Source organism: Chinchilla lanigera, unplaced genomic scaffold (genome assembly GCF_000276665.1).
Source record: "Chinchilla lanigera isolate Chin_1 unplaced genomic scaffold, ChiLan1.0 scaffold00062, whole genome shotgun sequence".
Classification (NCBI taxonomy): Eukaryota; Metazoa; Chordata; class Mammalia; order Rodentia; family Chinchillidae; genus Chinchilla; species Chinchilla lanigera.
In genome coordinates, this window is record NW_004955463.1 from 445679 (window position 1) to 465697 (window position 20019).

General features: G+C 32.4%; 1 protein-coding gene across 1 annotated transcript in view; it reads right to left on the minus strand.

Moving 5' to 3' along the window:
- Positions 1 to 20019, minus strand: part of Micu3 (mitochondrial calcium uptake family, member 3) — a 98306-nt gene that overhangs the window by 32394 nt on the left and 45893 nt on the right. The window contains exons 5-9 of the mRNA XM_013521486.1: positions 15898 to 15976; positions 12787 to 12834; positions 9844 to 9926; positions 7105 to 7176; positions 3781 to 3819 (exon numbers count right to left, since the gene is read on the minus strand). Of these exons, the coding sequence (XP_013376940.1) occupies positions 3781 to 3819; positions 7105 to 7176; positions 9844 to 9926; positions 12787 to 12834; positions 15898 to 15976 (321 nt within the window). The remainder of the gene's footprint in view (positions 1 to 3780; positions 3820 to 7104; positions 7177 to 9843; positions 9927 to 12786; positions 12835 to 15897; positions 15977 to 20019) is intronic.

Consider the following 20019-nt stretch of genomic DNA (forward strand, 5'->3'; position numbering starts at 1 on the left):
AAAAACTCCACCAAAAGATTTCTACATTTAATAACCCATAGCATAACTGGATACAAAGTCAACACTCAAAAATCAATAGCATTCCTGTACACAAACAAGAAACTCACTGAGAAAGAAAATACAGAATCAACACCCTTTACAACAGCACCCAAAAAACTTAGGAATCAATCCAAGAAAGGAAGTAAAGGATCTATGTATTGAAAATCACAGTACTCCGAAAAAAGGAAATCAAAGAGGATGTTAGAAAATGGAAAGATATTCTTTGCTCATGGATAGGAAGAACCAACATAGTGAAAATGGCCATACTCCCAGAATTGTTATAAAGATTTAATGCAATCCCTATCAAAATACCACCTGAACATCTCACAGAATTAGAGAAAGCATTACTAAAATTCATCTGGAACCAGAGGAGACCTAGAATGGCAAAGGTTATCCTGGGCAGTGAAGTCAAGGCAGGAAGCATTACAATCTGTGACTTGAAATTATACTACAAAGCTATTATAATAAAAGCAGCATGGTACTGGAAAAAAAAAAACACAGACCTGAGAATCAGTGGAAGAGATTAGAAAACGCAGATACAACTACAAACACATTAAGCTACCGAATCTTTGACAAAGGGAGAAAACATGTTCACTGGAAGAAAGCCTATTTAATAAATGTTACTGGAAAAACTGGCTCTGTACATGCTGAAGACTAAAACTAGACCCATGTCTGTCACTATGCAGTAAACTAAAGTCAAAATGTATCAAGGATATAATATAAAAACAGAAACACTAAATACACTGAAGAGAAAATAGGTAGAAATCTTGAAGACATAGGTTGACAGCTCATGAACAAAACCCAGACTGCATGAGAAATATTTCAAAGCATGAACAACTGGGATCTTATCTTATTAAAATGGTTTTGTACATCAAAAGAAATCACCAACAAAATGAAAATGCAACCCACATAGTGGGAAAAAATTTCAGCCAATTGCCCCTCAAAGGACTTCTACCTAGAACATATAAAAAATTGAAAAAATTAACCTTCCCAAATTCAAAGACCCAATCCAAAAGTGTGCATCTGAGATGAATACACACTTCTCAGATGAAGAAATACAAATGGCAAATAAATATATGAAAAAAGGTTCAACATCACTGGTCAACATCACCAAGAAATACAAATTAAAACAACACTGAGATTCCATCTCACCCCAGAAAGAATGACTTCCATCAATAAATTAACCAAAAACAGATGCTCGAGGGGCTGTGGGGAAAAAGGAACCCTTCTCCACTGCTGGTGGGAGTGTAGACTGGTACAATCACTGTGGAAATCAGTGTGGAAATTTCTCAAAAAACTAGCTCTTTCCCTTCTGGGTCTCTTCCAGAAGAATTAAAAACATTTTACTATAGCGATATATGTGCACCCATGTTTATAGCAGCACAATTTGTAATAGCTAAATCATGGAAACAAGCCAAATGCCCATCAACTCTGGAATGGATTAAAAAGATGTGTTATTTTTATACAATGAAGTACTACTCAGCCATAAAGAAAGATAAAGTCGAGAGTTTATATGTGAATAGATGCAATGTAAGACCACACTCATAAGTGAAATAAATCAGACACATGTGAAAATATTGGATTGTCTTCCTTGAGTGAGAATTTGAAAGTGCAAATAATATCTAAAATGTGCAATAAATATTGTGAAAGGGGAAGAAATTGTTCAAAGGAAAAAGGAACTAGGATGGGTGAAAGGGGACAGGACCATAGGGCAAAGGGAAAATATGCAAGTCAGTTGTACTTTTAATGTCTCTTCATTCACTGGAAAGGAAGGTTTGTGTTAACATCAACTGAAGAAATTTTTATGCCCATATCTTGTACCCTGAGCACCTACTTTGAAGATAACAACATGGAATGTATTAACTGTTGCTATTCCATTATTTTGTTGAAATTTTGTTTCATCTTTTTTCTATGCAACAAAAAAAACCCCAACAAACAAGATGACTACATTTTTTTCCTGAAGAAACTTTGTCCTAAAGCTAGAAAGTAGTTATTTTAAATCTCTTTTGATTATATTCGGTCCAATTATATAATCACTTAAGTTAATCTGTAACTCTGGAAACTTGCAGTTAATAACACTATAACATGATATTTTTATAATATATCAATGGCTTATGTATTTTTTTTCGGGGGGTGGGGGTGGTGGTGTACCAGGAATCAAACTCAGGCCCTTGTGCTTTCCAGGCAGGTACTTGTATCACTCGCCCTATCAATGGTATTTTATATATACTGATAGGTTTGAATTTTTAAAAATTTTTAAACAAAATTTTTTGTTAGCTTGTAGCTTCTGAAAGTATTCCTTTTTGAATAAAAATGTTTTTATTATAGGAAGAAAGTTTATAAAAACCAACTAAACTCCTAAAGGAGTTTAAAAATCACTTAATTCATTTAGGTCTATGGATAAAAATGCTGTCAAGTTATATGCTTTAATATGTGCATTTTTAACAGAGAAAAAAATCTGTCTTCAGTGAAATTATAAAAAGCAAAATGTTACTTGATAAAATGTAAAATCATAAGTATATTTTCCTATGAACAAGCATAATATAAATGAAATACTAGGCAACTAAGTTGGCTTCTCAGTGTGATTCTCTTAATGGCTGAGTGACTACAATTTGTATAATAGTGTATAGAATTTGTGTAATGGAGCTATATTAGAGTTTGTTTCCCTTTAGCAGTGGTATTACTGAAATTTTTAAAAAACACATAATCATCCTCTATGAAAATTATTTATGAGATTAAAGAAAAAAGGAAAACTGTCATAGTTAAAATCTTCAGGGTCCCTAAGGTGGAATCTCTAGTTTGAGGGATCCTTTAAAATGGCTGAATAATCTGGGAAGTTAAGTGAACTGTGCATGTTTATATTTATAAAGGGCTATAGTCTACTCTGAGTTACTTTAAGATGTGTTAAGGACAAGCTCTGACTTGCTGAAGAGAAATGAAACATGAAAGATCAGTTCATTTATAGGAATTCCCAAATTTTTCAAGACAGGGAGAATCTGAAAAGCATAGTTTTCTTTGAGAAATGACACAATACTCTGCTATATTATACCTACCAAATAGCATCTTATACAAATATGTTTTTTTTTTATAGAGGCAGGTAACAGGGTTTTAAAAATTTGTGAGAAAAACTGAAAACTAATATTGACTACTAATATACTTTATTAGACCTCAAGACTACATATCAGATAAACAGATCTACATTTTAAATACCTGTGCTCAGCAGGAGCATAGCCTATCTCCTGCTCTATTATTTATTACAGAACTCCTCAAATACTGCTGACAAATCAAAATCTTTAATTATTCTACCAGTTTTTCATTGTGTGTCTTCACTCCTTTTACTTTATTATTATTGCTGTTATTTTTTTTTTTTTTTCAAGGCAGGGTCTTGCTGAGTATTGCAGGCTGGCCATGAACTCACTATGTAGCCCAGGCTGGCCTTGAACTCATGACGATCCTCCTGCCTTGGCCTCCTAAGTGCTGGGACTACAGGCATGCACCACTACACCTGGCTTCCTTTCCTTTATTATAAGTAAAGGATATACAGTTAATAAAGATATACAATTGTTCTGTATATTTTAGTCTCATAAATTTAGGAAGATATCAAATTTTGAATTGATTGTACCATACTGTAATAAATTCCAAAATATTTTGAATAATAGAACTTTATAAAGAAAAATAACATTGTCAAATATAACAGGTATGGGATAAATACATAAAGAACATTTAAAGTATTGTACATACACTATTAGTAGGAGAATGGTATCCATAAAGTTGAAGACGCTGACATAGAGCACAAAGGGCCAAATGAAGTTTCACATTTCAGAATGAACCCAAGTACAGGAAAAGAAAAAAGAAAAGACGACAAAATAATCAATTAGGAAGGGCAAATCATTATGCTACATTCTTCATAGAGCACATACAAGTGGGATAAATGTTAAAGATGAGTAGCAAAGTTTTTTAAATTCATGTAATTAGACAGATGAATTTGTGCTCATTTTAACCATTTCATTGCAACCTTCTGATAGCGCTACTGCTTTGAGTAAAACATGTTTTCTTAAATATGCAGCTTTATTTAGACAGGTTTCAGTAATTCTGCATGCGATGGGGAAACTCCAGATACAGCAGCATGAGTGTGGAAATAATATGAAACACCTGCTCTGGAGGCCTGTTCTGCTATTACCACTGCTATGACACTGGACAAGCTAGCCTCTGATTGTTTTCTAATTTGCAAAACAGATGTAACACTTACCTGGAAAAACCATAATGAGGACTAAACGGAGTAACATTTATTATGGACACAATTCAGTGCCTAGCACATAAGTGCCCCAAGAAATGTTACATTTACTTTACTCCTTCTGAAGCATAGCTTTGTTTTGATATGCAAGCATTTCTAAATTTAGTCTGGATTAGTTTTGATTTGGGTATAGTAAAGTATCTATGTGGTGCCATTACATTTTACTATTAGCTAACCTTTTTGAATGTTCATTATATTTTGCATACTGTTTAGTGGCTGTGTGTTAGTTAATTTAGCCCCCATAAAAATTGCATGTAATCGTTACTCCTGTTACTCCAATTGTACAAATGAAAAACCTAAGGCACAGAGGAGTTAATGATGTCGTTCAAAATTACAAAGGTAACTAGAGTGGCAGGGCTGATATTCAAACCCCTCAAATATGGCTTCTAAGCCTGTTATGCTGTGTCTTTGATGCAATCCATATATTTTTATAATAAGCTAAGTTATACTTGCTTTAAAATTTAACCAAAACATTTTAAGAAGCTATCAATCATATTGTCATTTCTAGCACTTTGACAATGTCACTTTCCATTCTATACAATTCCTGATAGCTAAAATATTATAAAATAATATTTTAGTTTACATTTGCATTGTTTATAATGTGACTATCAAGTTAAAACTAATTATCATTATTAAACACAGTAATGAGAGCTGTATTGTTGAGTGCTATCAATCAGAGATGAGTTACAGATTTATTCTGAAGTGTTTTAAGAATAGTTCTAACAGCCAATTTATGTGAGATTTCAGGAGCAATACTTGAATTATGGTATAGGATAAAGTCCTCTGAGGTACCTGTGGAGATCCATGACTTTAAAAGCCATTTCTCTACACATATGCAAGTTCTATATTATTTTCTCTGTTCTTTAAAATTAAGTTTCCTTTCTTATATATTTGCTAGGGGATGCTTCACGGACCGATACACATATAACACAACACAAGATAGGGTATGGTCGTGTAATTTAGATTCAGATAGAAATCCTCTAGTTAATTCAAGTTAGTGGGATTATACATCACAATTATAAAATATTTACATTAAATTTCTTTCACATTGGCTACAATGAAGTTAAGAACAGAGTTCATGCTGACACTGTAGTTTTTCCTAGTGTGCATTGGCTATCGTTTTTCTCCTAGCTTTTTCCCTTTTTTACTTGACATAGTACCATCATTGTATTTTTACTAGAAGATATATAAATTCTCTCCAGAAGTACAATAACAAATAACAGTTATATTTCTATCCACTGAAATATTATTTACTAAGGTATATTAGCAGAATCATTAATGTAATTCAACCTCAAGTGATACATCATTAATAACTTGTCTATCAGTTAATTATGGTTACAGGTTACCTATCAAAATTAGAATAACCACTTATTCTTCCAATATATTATGTATAGGAAAAAATATTAAGAAGGTATTTAATTTTCTAGCCTTTTTGCTAATACTCCAAACAGCTGCATTTATAAGCTATTCATATGGTTTATTAATCACAATTTTTAAATTCTAAAATTAAGTAGAGAACTGAATTAAGTAGAGAACTACTAGTGCCCTTTTAAATACTTTGTTAACATTATTATCAACTGTGAGTTTTTTAAAGACACATCTGCAAGCTCTGTCAATACTGTACTGGGGGAGTTTCATCAACTACTGATAATTATATGATCATAAAATAGCCTATAGTGTAGTATGTATTTCATAATCCTGATAACCTGCTTTACTTAAACTAGACATAAACATGTATTTCATAAATATACTGGGACTAAAAATGCATTACATAGATAAGATAATCCATGTTTTAAAAATCTAATAAATAAGAGAATTATTAAAAATGAAGTTGGCTATTTTAATTTTATGTAGGACAGTTTAAACTACCGTGCAGTTAATAATTTGGACATAAAACTAATATTGTTCACATGCTAACAAAACTGACTATTATTTCTGGTATCAGTGTCAGCAGATGAAGAAATATGGTACGGTGGATAAAAGTACAGGTTTTGAAGAGGGTCAGACATGGCTTCAAATATTGACTTGTCATTTAATAGCTACACAACTTTGGATAAGACACTTAACCTTTCCATTTATTAATCTCCTCATCTATCACAATGGACAATAAGAGAAATGCCAGGTAGATGAAATGAGGAAATGCATGCAGAGCATCAAGTATAAAGCCTAACAGTAAGGTTTTAGAACTCATTTGCTGTTTTTAATACATGAATCTGCCTGCTGTTGGTTTTTTGTTTGTGACAAAAAAAAGAAAACTGATAGGAGGATGGGAGCAAATGTTAACTCTATCTTCACAATAAGAGAAAGATATTATGGATCACAGAAGAATCTATATTTCTAAGAATGCAAAACAACATATTATTTCCTTGTATTTGCTTCAACATTCATATTATAATATCAAAATTAAATTTGCTCATATAATTAAATCTTTGCAATTCACCTTTAAATTTTTGCATGCATAATGATCTGTATTAATCTACTACAAGATATACCCTTCGAATCTCACAGATAACAAAAATGTGGATGAAAATGATTTAATGAATGTGATTATGGGTACAGATATTTAATATCAATATTTAACACAAATATTGATATTGACGCATATAAATACTGAAGCAATTTTCTACAGAATTTTAGAATATTTTCAAGAGACACTTCCAATGTTCTAAATTTTAATTTAAATTTAATGTAATTAATTAATGCATCTCATCATGAAGAAAATAATTCGCACCTGGAAAACCCACCTGAAACTACTATAAAGTATTTCTTACCAACATTGCACGCTTTTCTTCATCTCCTTTAGTCTCTCTCTTTTCATTTTTTTTCCTGAATATCTCTTGAAGCTGTAAAGAGATTAATCTAGAAGTTAACTCCAACAAGATTTTCAAGGCACTAATTACCACCCTGCACCAGGTATATTCCCAACACAAAGAAAACAATTTAATCAATTAAGAACTTTTAAACTACATGATATATATTTTTTGTTCAATATTTCTCCCAGGAGAGAGAAGAAACATTTTTACCAATGGTAACCCATAGTTAAGTTAAATATGTTTAATGCTATAGTTTTACCTCATTGCTAATAAAGGCAGACATGCAGTCTGAGGCCCACTCAGAAATGGAGATAAAGCCTATTTGAACTTTGGGATAACACTAAAGAACTCAGTCTGAGTCCAGCTTCTGTCACACATTCATTTTATTATAGTAGACAGGCCATTCAACCCTCACTGGGCTCCAACTTGCTCAGGTACGAAATGAGGACCGACTAGATGCCATCCAGAGTTTCCCCAGTCATGGTGGTGGAGAATAGGCTCTGCAGGTATAAATCCTCAGGCAAGTTCCTTTAATTAAGGTTTGTTTTCTTTATCTGGGACATGGAGATAATTCCTCACCTTAATAAATGTTGTGTGCAATAAATATTAAAAGTACTTAGCACATTTCCTGCTTCACAGGAAGTTCTCATTGTATGTTAATTATTATTAGTAGTGGTATTTTCTTTAAACCCTACAATTTAAAAATGAAAGCCTAATCTCACCTCTTTATCAGTTTCTGGAAAGCTCATTGCTTTTTAAATTTTTTTTATTAGTGCATGTTTGCAGTACATAATGGTTACATTCCTCGTGAAGTATTGGTACATGTACACAACACTCTTTTCATCCATTTCTCCTCCCCTCCCTGAACACTCCCTTCATTTCTTTGTTCTCTTCCCATTTATATAAGATTATCTTATTTTCTATTTTATTTTGTTCTTTATCTCTTAGGTTTCTGACATAAGAGAAACTATGCAATATTTAAACTTGTGTGTCTGCTTTTACTGAATATTATGGTCTCAAGGTGTATCCACTTTGAGATACATTTTGAGATCCATTAATCTTCCCAAGATTAATGTTACTTCTACAAATAACTTAGCCAAATTCCACCTTCTATTTTAGGAGCTATTAGCAAACAAGCAAGCAAATATCACTTACAAGGCAGCAGAACAACACCTGAAAAGATTAGACCACAGCTTGAAAGCAAGGATAGGTTTTTGCAAGAGTGTAGAGTGGAAAAGAATAGGAGGTCAGTGTAAATGATTTTATCTCTCAACTCCACAGACTATATTTCAAAGGACATCTATATAAACAGCTTTTAAAAATGTTGAAAAATTGTTAGTTCTTAATTTTTGAGATAGGCTCTTGCTACATTGTCCAGGGTGGTCTCCAATTTACAATCCTTCCGCCTCATCTCCTGAGTAGCTGGATTTATAGGTGTAGGCCACCAAAGACACCAGGCGACCTGAGCAGCTCTGAAGGGATTAGGTTCTCCAAAACTTCATCTTTATGTCAGCGGGATAGGACTTGGCAATCTTGACACACAATTCTTTTTCAAAATTATTTGGATAAGTAGGCTTTTTCTGAAAGTTTCTAAAATATAGTTGTGTGCTATCAAAGCATAACTATGTTAAATTAAACTTGTCTATGTTGGGATGGTAAGAACGTATGTCCGTGTACTGCAGTGAAAGCGAAAGCCCCAACATTCCCACTATTTATAAAGTTCAGAATGAAGGTTCCAGTTTCAGTGGCTTTGGGCTTAGGGATTTCATCAGGGCAAGGGTTACATGAGGGTCAGTTTAAACTTTTTGATAAATCCCAATAATTAGTCTGTTTGTTTCCTTTTGAAAGGCCAAATGCTAACCTTTGATGAAGATTTTTATTTCTTCCTACCAACGAAAACAATAATTTCATACGTTTCTTCTGTGTTCCACCACTGATGAAAATTTGGAGCTCCTTAAAAGATTTTTTGAGATTTTTAATGGCGGTTACAAAGGAAAAAGAGAAAACAAAATGGCTACAGATGTTGTCCTTCCCTTTTCTTTTAACTAACAGAATACAGACAAAGACAGTTGAACATAAATGTTAAGGGCAGATCTTGTTACTCTAAGGAACACATTAACATTAATTTATAATTTAGAACAAAAAAGGAATTGGCATTTTTGCCACAGAAACAGATATGGGATACAGAGGTAAAAAGAGAAAAAAATTCTGGAAGGGGAAACAAGAAGATAAATGACCAGCTGAAGATGTTGTCAGACAATTCCAAGGCGGGACTAGTAAGACGTGAATACTGAAAGAAAATATCTTAGAACTGTCAAAGACAATGGGAGGGAACAGGGAAGTAAGCCCAAGATAAGAATACTTTACAAGGCAATGCCAGGAAAAGTATGACGGAGACTCAATAGTAACTAAAATATAAGCTAGAGACTGCCTGATATCCATCCAACAGAAAATATACAATACAGTGCAAACTTCCAGATAGTACAAAAACAACCATAATAATCTTTATATACTAAATAGAATTTGTATCTTTGTAATGTAAACATTATTCCAAGTACATGAGTATTTAACTTTTTATTAAATTATGGTGAAAGCATAAATTTTTTACTTTTCTGTATTGTAGTATTCTTAATAACGCAAAACCATAAAATATAAGTGAGAAGTGTTTATTGAAAATGTAGCATACAATGTACATACCACCAAAAACTCCTTTTTATCCACCATCTCATTGCCATCAGTGTCAAACATGTTGAAAGCTATTCTAAAGCCTGCATGTGGCTCTGTCATAAAAAAATAAAAAAGTATTCATGAAATAGAAAAATATATTTTAAAACTATACTAGTTGTAAACATAAGCTGTGTAGGAATACTTTTTTAAACTAAGAAATTCAAAGCAACATGTTACTATTACATATTTAAAAAGCTTTATAGGAAGATACATATTTCTGCTTTATGTATTAGCAGACTTAATAACAGAATCAATAATATACTTTATTTTATTTTTGTCTTAATTTTGTGGAGCTGGGATTGAACTCAGGGCCTGCCACATGCTAGGCAAGCATTCTACCACTGAGCTACACCCACAGCCAAGTAAGATGCTTTAGAAGTCCTTATGTGATCCCACATAGCACTCACAGGAAGAAAATTAATTGTCCTTATAAGAATATCAAAAGCCTATTAATTTGTTAAAAAGGAAAATATCAGCTTATTACACTTGAAGTATTTAAAAAATATGACACAATAAACCAGTTCTTTCATTCTTCAGACAATTATAACTGAAATGACATATAGAAATAAACAGCAAGTCTAAGAAATTACAGACTCGGGTTTAAACTTTTAGACTTCAAAAACATATACAAAATAAAAGAAGTTTGAATATGTATTTCCCAATTCCTCAAAAATATGGAACAAATGATTTTTTGAGAAAAACTTTCACATACTCCAAATTGCTTTACTTTTAAGAACCTTATATATAGCGAGGATCACTCCTTCCTTTTTTTCAATTCTAAAGCATAGAGCAGAAAACCTGGGAATGAGGAAAATGTGGACGTGTCCTTTAAGAGGAACTCACCGCACATACCTTTCTCAAAATATTTGACCTTTCCTTTTGAGATGACAAGCAGTTTTAAAAACAGATCCCCCTAGATACACTGATATTACCTGTTATGAAATGTTGAACCTGAAAAAAAGAGAAGCAGATCCCTACTTTCTTCCCTGGGAATAGCTAGCTTTGAAACTGACAGAAGTCAGTCCTTCATGTCAGCTCGTTTCTTCCATGTATTTTAGAAATCTAACCTTACTTTCATTATTACTCACTTGAGAAATTAATAAAAATTTATACCATTTCTGATGGCCAAGTTTACACTTTAAAAAGATCTTGAAAACATACAAAGAACAGCAGTTCTTATAAACAATGATTTGAAGGGAAAAGAGTAAAAGATAAAGAGAAAACACATACATGCACTGTAGATTGTGTAGCCCACTTCCTCCCAGTGCTCTTTTCACATTTTTCTTAGCTGTACTCTAAACAACATGCCATAATTTTTCCAAACTCTTCAGAGCTTCTACACATGTGCCCTGAACTTCAAAGAAAGCTTCATTGTATCCAAAGGTACTAGTAAGAAAACCCACCTGTCCCCTCTCAACAAGTACCTCTCCTCACCAGCACTATTCTCATTTTTATCTTTCACTTTGAGTATGTATTACTACTAATTTTGCATTCACTGTTGTTCTGGCTAGTAAGACTATTTTTCAATACATGCCTGAGACTCTCCTTGGCACCCACTCTAGTTTTCTTGATGGTATTCACTATGGATTGGATTGTATCATCACTATTTCCAGACTGGAACAACCTCAGGTGGCCCTACAAACTGCACAGTACTTGTTCTTCAGCACTAATGTTTTATTTTCATTTTGAGTCCCAGTAAAAATACACAAAAATAAAGGAATATAATTTTGGAAAATGTGCTCGCTTCTGCAACACTTACACTAATTTTGAAGCACATTTGTGCTTGGAACACATTCTCTTTTCTCCGCCATAAAATCTCCTACCATAGAACTCGATGTAATATCATCCTTTACTAATTAAAGAATAGTATAGTGGTGTAAATTTTCTAATCATGTAAGTACAATGTATTTTAAAACTTGTTTCTAATGACAATTTTATTGATATTCTTATTTCCACATGCTTCCACAAATCCTCACAATTGGAAATTCCAAGGGCAATAGTCTATTCCCTCATTCATTTCATTCTTCCTTCATCAACTATTTTTTGAGAGTATACTATATGTAAGACACTCTCTTTGCTAAGATATGCATAAAATACTTATTTTTGCCACTATGGAGTCTGTACTCCTGGGAAGAGAGACAGACAAGGGCATGTAAGCCAATAATACTTTAACTTAAGTGCTAGGAAGAAAAAGGGTAAAAAAAGATAGAGATGGGAGGAGGAGCTATTTTAGAAAGGTCAAGAAACAATCCTCTAAATCTTCACATCTGACACAAATTTGAACAGCGTTTTTTCTCATGACGATCTCCAGGAAAGCACTGATGGCAGAAAAAGCAGAAACTCTCAATCTGTGAAGTGAGAATTCAAGGAACAGAAAGGCCAGGTGGCTGGAGCAGAGTAAACAGCGCTACAGCATACACTTTCCCCAAACAAAAGCAAAGAAGTATTTCTGAAATGGACACCAGTAACCCTGCATATATTTCACGAGAAGAAAAAAGTAACAAAGTGCTTTCCGGTGTGGATGATGGGTATTCTGATAGACATGCCAATCTTGAGACTCAAGATTCATTCTCTCATTAGTCTGGCAGAGAAATCTTTCTCAAATGAGTGCACAGAAACACTACTTATATGCCCTGACCTTTGGGAGTGTCATGTAGATTAAAAATAAAAATAGGCATATAATATTAAATTTATAAGTATTTTATTACTATACCACACCCAAAATATTTGTTCCTGACTCTTGATAGTGCTATACTTAGCATTTTTCTGTATCATTTAGGTATTATTTTTATAATACAATGAACATATATCTAAAGCTATGTTCAATAGTAAAATAAGCTAAGAAAGATCTGTGTTACAAGATTCAGGTTAAAAAAACCTGCATCAACAAGTAGGTTTAATGAGTATACTCACTTGTTAAAATACATAAAAGAAAAAGATATTCTGTATAAGAAATCACACCTGGAAGAAAAAACAGTACCAATTATGCTATATGAAATATTATTTTATATGTATCAAAGTAAAAACAAACACTATGGATAGTTTATAGTTGTAAAGTAGATGCTAAATATTGTTTTAAATGACACTAAATTAGCAGTATAAAACACCATAAAAGCAGAAAATTAATTTTACTTTCATTGTTCCATATGCTACTGTAGAGCCCCATACAAAATCCTCATTAATGTTCTCAAATATATTGGCAAGGAATCAAAATTAAAATGTTTAGTTATAGTTATACCTTTTCAACTTGTTGCTAGTTTCTTATGCATGAATCTGCATACAATGGTCAGAAATGGTAAATGCTAAAAAAACTTAATTACATATTAACAGTTGAATAAAATATTTAGATATTCTTGCTTAGAAATTTGATTTTGTATTGACTTAGTTTATATTCACCAGTCTTCTGCTGTCAAATTATCATTTATTATTCTGACAAACAATGCTTCTATTAAATGTAATCTTAAGAAGTTTATATATCAATTGAATGGATTATAATATACGTACCCTGAGTTCTCTATAAATCTGTAATTACAAACTTTAAAAGGAAATTTGTTGAAGTAAATAAAAATATACATCCTGTTACTTAAATTCTTGCCTTTGTACTGTAATACCCAAAACTAGAATTAATGGCTTTATTGACACATCCAAGGAGATACAGAGATAATTAAAATTAGGAATAAGTCTATAATACTTATCTAGGTAGCATAATTTGATGTTTGGTAAAAGGGTATAAAAATCCTTAAATAATCATACTGTGAACATTAAATCTCTATTTTATCTGATGTTCTTTGAGGCTACCCTATTTGTTACAGAACAAAGAGAAGAACCACTGTCTGGCACTTTGTCAGAGACATGAAGGGAACTAGCCAGGAAGCTTTGAAAGCATTCTCTTCTTTTGTTTATACTAGAATATTGTGACCTATAGACAGACAGTTCTGGTTGATCGCCATGAATGTTATGGGAGAAAGATTCTGAAATGGTCAATGTATATAAGGATACAATACTTAGATTCCATAGGGATCCCTCAAAAGGAAAAGAAAAGCATAAATGCAAAAGGACAAAAGGGAAATAGGACTGGAAAATGACCTTGCTGCCTCCACAATCCCATGTCACTGATGTGCTCTAATTCATCTGATAGAATACACAAGAGTTGCAGGTTAGTATAAAGAATTTTAATAACTGCTGTACAATTTTACTTGGTAATTAACTCAAGATTTCCCTCAAGTGAGGGTGGTTACTTAAGAGTGACAGTCTTGATCGTAATTATCATGGTAGACATTTATCTGTAGGACTACATGCTTGAAGTAGTGGCTTAATCCACAGGGAAGGAGAATAAAGTGAAACTCATGACATAATAACAATGGTAAAAGAAAAGAGAAAATACTGCTGAAGACGAATTTAAAATTCTTAATGCCTTCCAATTACAAAAATGAAAAACTATAAAACTCCAAGTGATTTAAGGTTAGTTAAGATCAAAGAAAAATTTAAATGAATACTAAAATTAAAATGATTACTAAATTAAATGAATACTGAGCTGCATGCAATCTTTAGAAAGAAGGTAAGAGAAACGTGAGCTAGGTTTCTTTTAAAATTCAGTAAAAAATTTTAAGGGAAGGTCTTTAAAAGTATTACATTAATTCCTCTATCATGATACATTACAGCTGGCTGTGATAATTAAATCTATGTGACATGTTTTCATAAGTGTTACATTATCAATTATTTTTAAAACTGCATAACAGTTTCTTTCTGGGTAATGTTTCAAACAAATTTCTTCATTTTAAAATTAACCTTTAATAGTTCTAAAGACTTAGCTTCAAAATTATCCTGCCACTTAACCTCTATTTAAAAGCTAGAAATCTGTATTTCTCTACTTCATTAGCCTACAGGAATCTAAGGGTTCCAATGGGATCACTGGTTGCCTTCATAATTTGATCAGGATGATACAGATGCCAACTATACAGTGGGCCACTGGTGAAGTGTAGCTATTTAAATTTAAATTAATCAATCTTTAAGACAAGTTCCAGGAAAAAGTATCTAAGAATGTCTTAACAGACCTTGGCACAGGTTTTTCAAAGACTGAAAAAGCAAAGTTAGGAAATATCTATGATAAAAGATAAAGTGTCTCTTTAGGATTCTATGTGAACCAGCTGGAAGTAATATGAACTTTTTATTCTACTTTGACAAAATATATGAATTGTAACAATTCCTTTAAGGTATCTATCTTCATGCTAGAGCAAATATATTTTCAAACCAATATTAACTGGTTTACATTGATGAGAAAGAAAAATAACTTTAAATCTTCAGTCTTTGTATATTCTTATATTTGAGAATATAAACAAGAATATACACAGAGGAAACATTCTATTTTAAGATCAAGGATATTTTATTAATACATTTTTCTATAAATAGATGCAAAAAGTACACTGTGAAAGAAAAGTGCAGTAAAAGCCATGTACTAGTCTAAGTGCCAACAAATATATGAATTTATAAATTAGATGCACAGACACTAATAATAGAGTAAGTTGAAACACGTGGATTTGGCAGTAAGTGTTGTCTATAAAAGAGACATGTTTAAATTTTGCTGCCAAAAGATGCACATAAGAAGTTTTTGTATTGATTATATTCATGGATATCTATAATTCCCTACAAATAAAATGGAAGGAGGAAAAATAGTCACTGAAGATCCAGTAGTTTTGAAAAATACTTCTTATGGGTGATTATACTCTATTTCATTATAGTTGAAGAGTTTTTTTTAAAAAACTATAGAAGTTCATATTTTTGTAAAAAATGTGATAGGAATAATATATGTACAAAATAATGTAAAATTGCCTTAATCACACTACTCAAAAATAACATTACTACCCAGAATCATTCATCATTCACATTTTATATTTTTTCAGCACTTTTCTATGGATACACACTTATATAATTTTAGAATAACTTTATATATGGGAAAATATGTATACATGACAGTATAAATAACATAATGTCAATATTAAAATGCATATGCTAACGTTAACTTACCTCTTTCTTTAAGATTTCGAAATAGCTTTGATGAGCCCTTCCAAACTGGCGGTGTTTCTGATAGCATCTGATTCAATTCCTATGCCAGAGGATATCATAATTCTGATTAATAGGTAAACCATTTTCTTATAAGATAGACTTAAAAATTAAATATCCATGCCAAAATTCTCCACTTAAAAGACCTGGAATGTCATTATTTATTCTATTTTATGCCTGCAGTTCATTCAACACAAAAGCCAGTATTTGTCCACAGTGCATATATAAATAAATGATGAAGACACTATATTAAATTAAATCAGAGCTATCTAAAATTTCAAATAAATTCCATAACCAGAAGTCTATACAGTTAAGACAACCAAATTAAAATAAAGCAGCAAGTTCTGCTTTAACTTCTGAGGTCTGTTATAAAGATATAGTTCTATGAAAGCTCTCTTTTTTTTTTTTTTTTTTGGTTTTTCTCCGGTACCAGGAACCAAACTCATGACCTTGCACTTGCCAGGCAGGCGCTTTGCCGCTGAGCTAAATCCCCAGCCCCGAAAGCTCTCTTCTTTATAGCACTCCTGGACTTAGGGGCTTTGAGTAGAGGACAGAAATAAAGGAATATTTCAGGAAGCAATGAAGACTGTTTTAATGTCAACTCAAAGAATGAAGACACTGGGTGAAGCAGGAGAAAGGGGTATTGGACTACTGTAACTAATTTCAATTTTTTTTCTAATTTTAAATTAAATATTCAGCAAAGAACACAGACTTCACCTGCTGCTTATCTTCAGCTTTTTAAAAAATCAAACTATTACACCTAGGAGGAATCTATTTTAATAAAGGATTTAAAGATTTGAATCATCACTTTCTAGCATATCCTCGAGAATTTTTGTAATGCTGGTTTGGTGGTCATGAATTTCTTGAGGTGCTCATTGTTCACATAAAATTTTTAATTTATTGTGCATACTTTGTGAAATAAATGAAAACTGTAATTTGGTTAATCTCCTCAGTACTTGAAGAAAACGTTTCCTGGCACATTGCACATAAAAATGCTCTGTGACATTTATAAACAACTATTTTTTAATTACAAAGCTATGGTAGCAGAAAAATAAGGGAATCCCAAGGATGTCAAAGATGGGAACATTTTGGGGGGATTTATTTTTGCCTTCAAGCCTATTTGTGGATTCTTACATTGATTTCCTTTATGGTACTATATCTGCATTGCAGGTAACAGATGCTACAAGTGAGTTCTGCCTGCTTAGGGTACCAGTGGTAGAGGTAAGGCTTCAGATGTGAATAATGAGAAGCTGGAATGTTTACTGTTTAGATAAAAGTAAAAGTATTTTTATTGGAGTAAAAGATTTTAAAAGGCATTCTGAATACATTTTATATTACTTAATTTATATACTCATTTGTATAAAAATGCATTTCTCCCCATTTCAATGTCTCTAACTGGATTTGTTCTAGCTTAAACTCCTCTAGAGTTTAAGACTGAAAAATCAGTTACCTCTGAGTATCCTCTAACTGATCAGCAATGGATTTACCAAGTACTGCATTTTATTTCTTTAAAAAAATTCTTACTATGTATATTTTGCTGAAAATTGAAAGTGGGTTAAGTATCTGCCTCACTCACAGTCACATAGGTAGTAAATGAGAGAGGTACGGCCTTACTGACTCCAAGCAGATTATTTACCAATAATCTAGTTCTCTGGTTTAGATCACCAAACTGACAGTTTTTAAAATTTTCTGCTGAATTTAAGGACTTAAAATTTATTAAAAGCTTAACATTTCCATTTATGTTGGGAATCTTACTTTTAGTGCTTATCCTGGGTTTTTACAGATAGTAGTGCTTTATACAAATCAATTGGAGTTTTATAGTTTTTCATTTTTGTAATTGGAAGGCATTAAGAATTTAAAATAAATCTTTAGCAGACTCAATTAACTATGTCTAGGTAACAAAACCGTAAGAAAAATTCTGGACACTAAGCTCAGTGGAGCTTTCAGGTTGGCAAACACACCAATGTGCTGGGAGGGTAACACACCCTGATTTCACGTGAGAGGACGCAGAAGCTCTTCACCAGGTGCCTCCCAGACCTAACCCTTTGACTATTTGGCTGGTTTAATTTGTATCTTACATAATAAAATGTAATCATAAGTATAACATTTTCTTGAGTTCTACCAGTCATTCTAGAAAACTATTAAACCTAAAAGGAGTTATAGGAAACTCCCAGATCTGTAGCCAGGAAGGTCCTAAGTGTGCTGGGCTAGAGACCCCTGAATTTGTGGGAAGCATCAGATATGAGAGCAATCTTGCTGGGCACTATACCCTTAAACTGGTAGAGTCCGACAATGCCTTTGGATGATTAATGTTAGAATTATATTGCAGTACTGTAAGTAGGTAACAAATAAATATTTATTAAATTCAGCTTCCTGGAGTTAGAGATGCTTTTTGAAAGATTTATATAATTTTAAGTGAATACAATTTTTAAAAATTTATGTAGTGTACTTATTACATTTACATTACAAGAAAATTAGTAAACACAGAAAACTATTACCCAAGGAGTCCAACTTAAATTTATTGAACATTTTTTTAATCTAACTCTAGCTAGGCACCTGTACAGAGTATTTTGTGATGGCAGATAGTAACTCATTCCCTGTATACTGATTGGTAATTTACTCTTTGTGCTTCCTCTATAATGGGCCTATTTTCCTATCAAATAGTCTTCACTTCCATATGAATGGCTACAAAGTAGTTATCTGTAATAGCTAAAATTCAGTTCTTTCCATTCTTCACAAGATTAGGCATGCACACATTCCATTAGCTCATTAGCTGTCAGAGCAGTGATATCTTTCCTCATCCTGTGGCCTCTAGAAAACTCTACTGTGCACTCCTGAGAGAATGAGAGTAAATTAAAACAAATATCTTCTCAGTAATGATGAAAATGACTGACTTCTTAGATCTTTGAAAAGGTCTCTGCATTTTAAAGAACTGCTAGTTTGTATTATTTTGCAACCTGCTGTTTTACTCAACCTGAATTTTGAAGGTCTAGTCACAGTAATACATATTGCTCTCATATATGTACTCAGTTTTACTCTGTATTACCATATTTACCTTTGGTATGTCTATTCACACTTCAATCCATTTCCCTAATGACTAACATTTATATTGTTTCTAAATCTGTATTATTGCAGTTACTATTTTAGGAAACACGAACAGGATTCCTAGTGTAAATATGCAAACATTTCTCAAGCACACATATACAGAAGTAGGATTTCCAATAAGCATTTTCAATTTTATTGGCAAAAGCCAAAATTCTCTAAAAAGTAAACATACCAATTTATTTTCTCACCTAGTTCCTTATTATCCTTGCTAATTATTGGAATTTTCAGATTCCTGGAAGCTAATAATCTGGAGGCTGTGAAATCATATAATATTACTAGTTTAATGTGTATGTCCCTGGTAACTAGTGATGTTGAGGTCTTTTAAGTGTACTTATGTGCTACCGTAGCTGCATTTGTCCATTTTTTCTTTCTCTTTTCCTTTTTTCAGTAATATAGCCTAGGTCAGTCTTGAACTCACTATACAGCCCAGGCTGGCTCAAACTTTTGATCCTTAGCTTCTAATATGTTGGGATTGCAGGTATGCTGCACCACACTCGTCCATTTGTTGAGCTGATTATTTCTTATGTTTATTTATAGGAGTTCTATACAGTATGGCTGTAAGTCTCTATTCTTAATACTTTGTTTTATAATATGGTGAAGCATACTTTCCCATTCATGATACATCTTTAACGCTACTGACACTCTTTTTGGTGCCAAGATTTTTAACATTTAATTTAGAAAAATATGCCAATAATTTCCATTTTGTTTTGCCTATGTCTCATCTAGAAAACAACCTCTCATTTTTTGCCTTCAGTCTTTTGGAATATTTTTCACAAATGAGAACATAATCATGTGAAACCAGCTTTTGTGTATGGCGGTGGTATTGATGTTTAATTGTATTTGCTTCCACATTGAAAGTCCATTATTCCAAGACTATTATGAAGAGGTCACTTTTTCCTACAGTGATTTACAGATTTTCCATACATGCCAGGATATGTTTCTGTATTATATATATTTTACTATCTTGATCTTTCTAAAAAA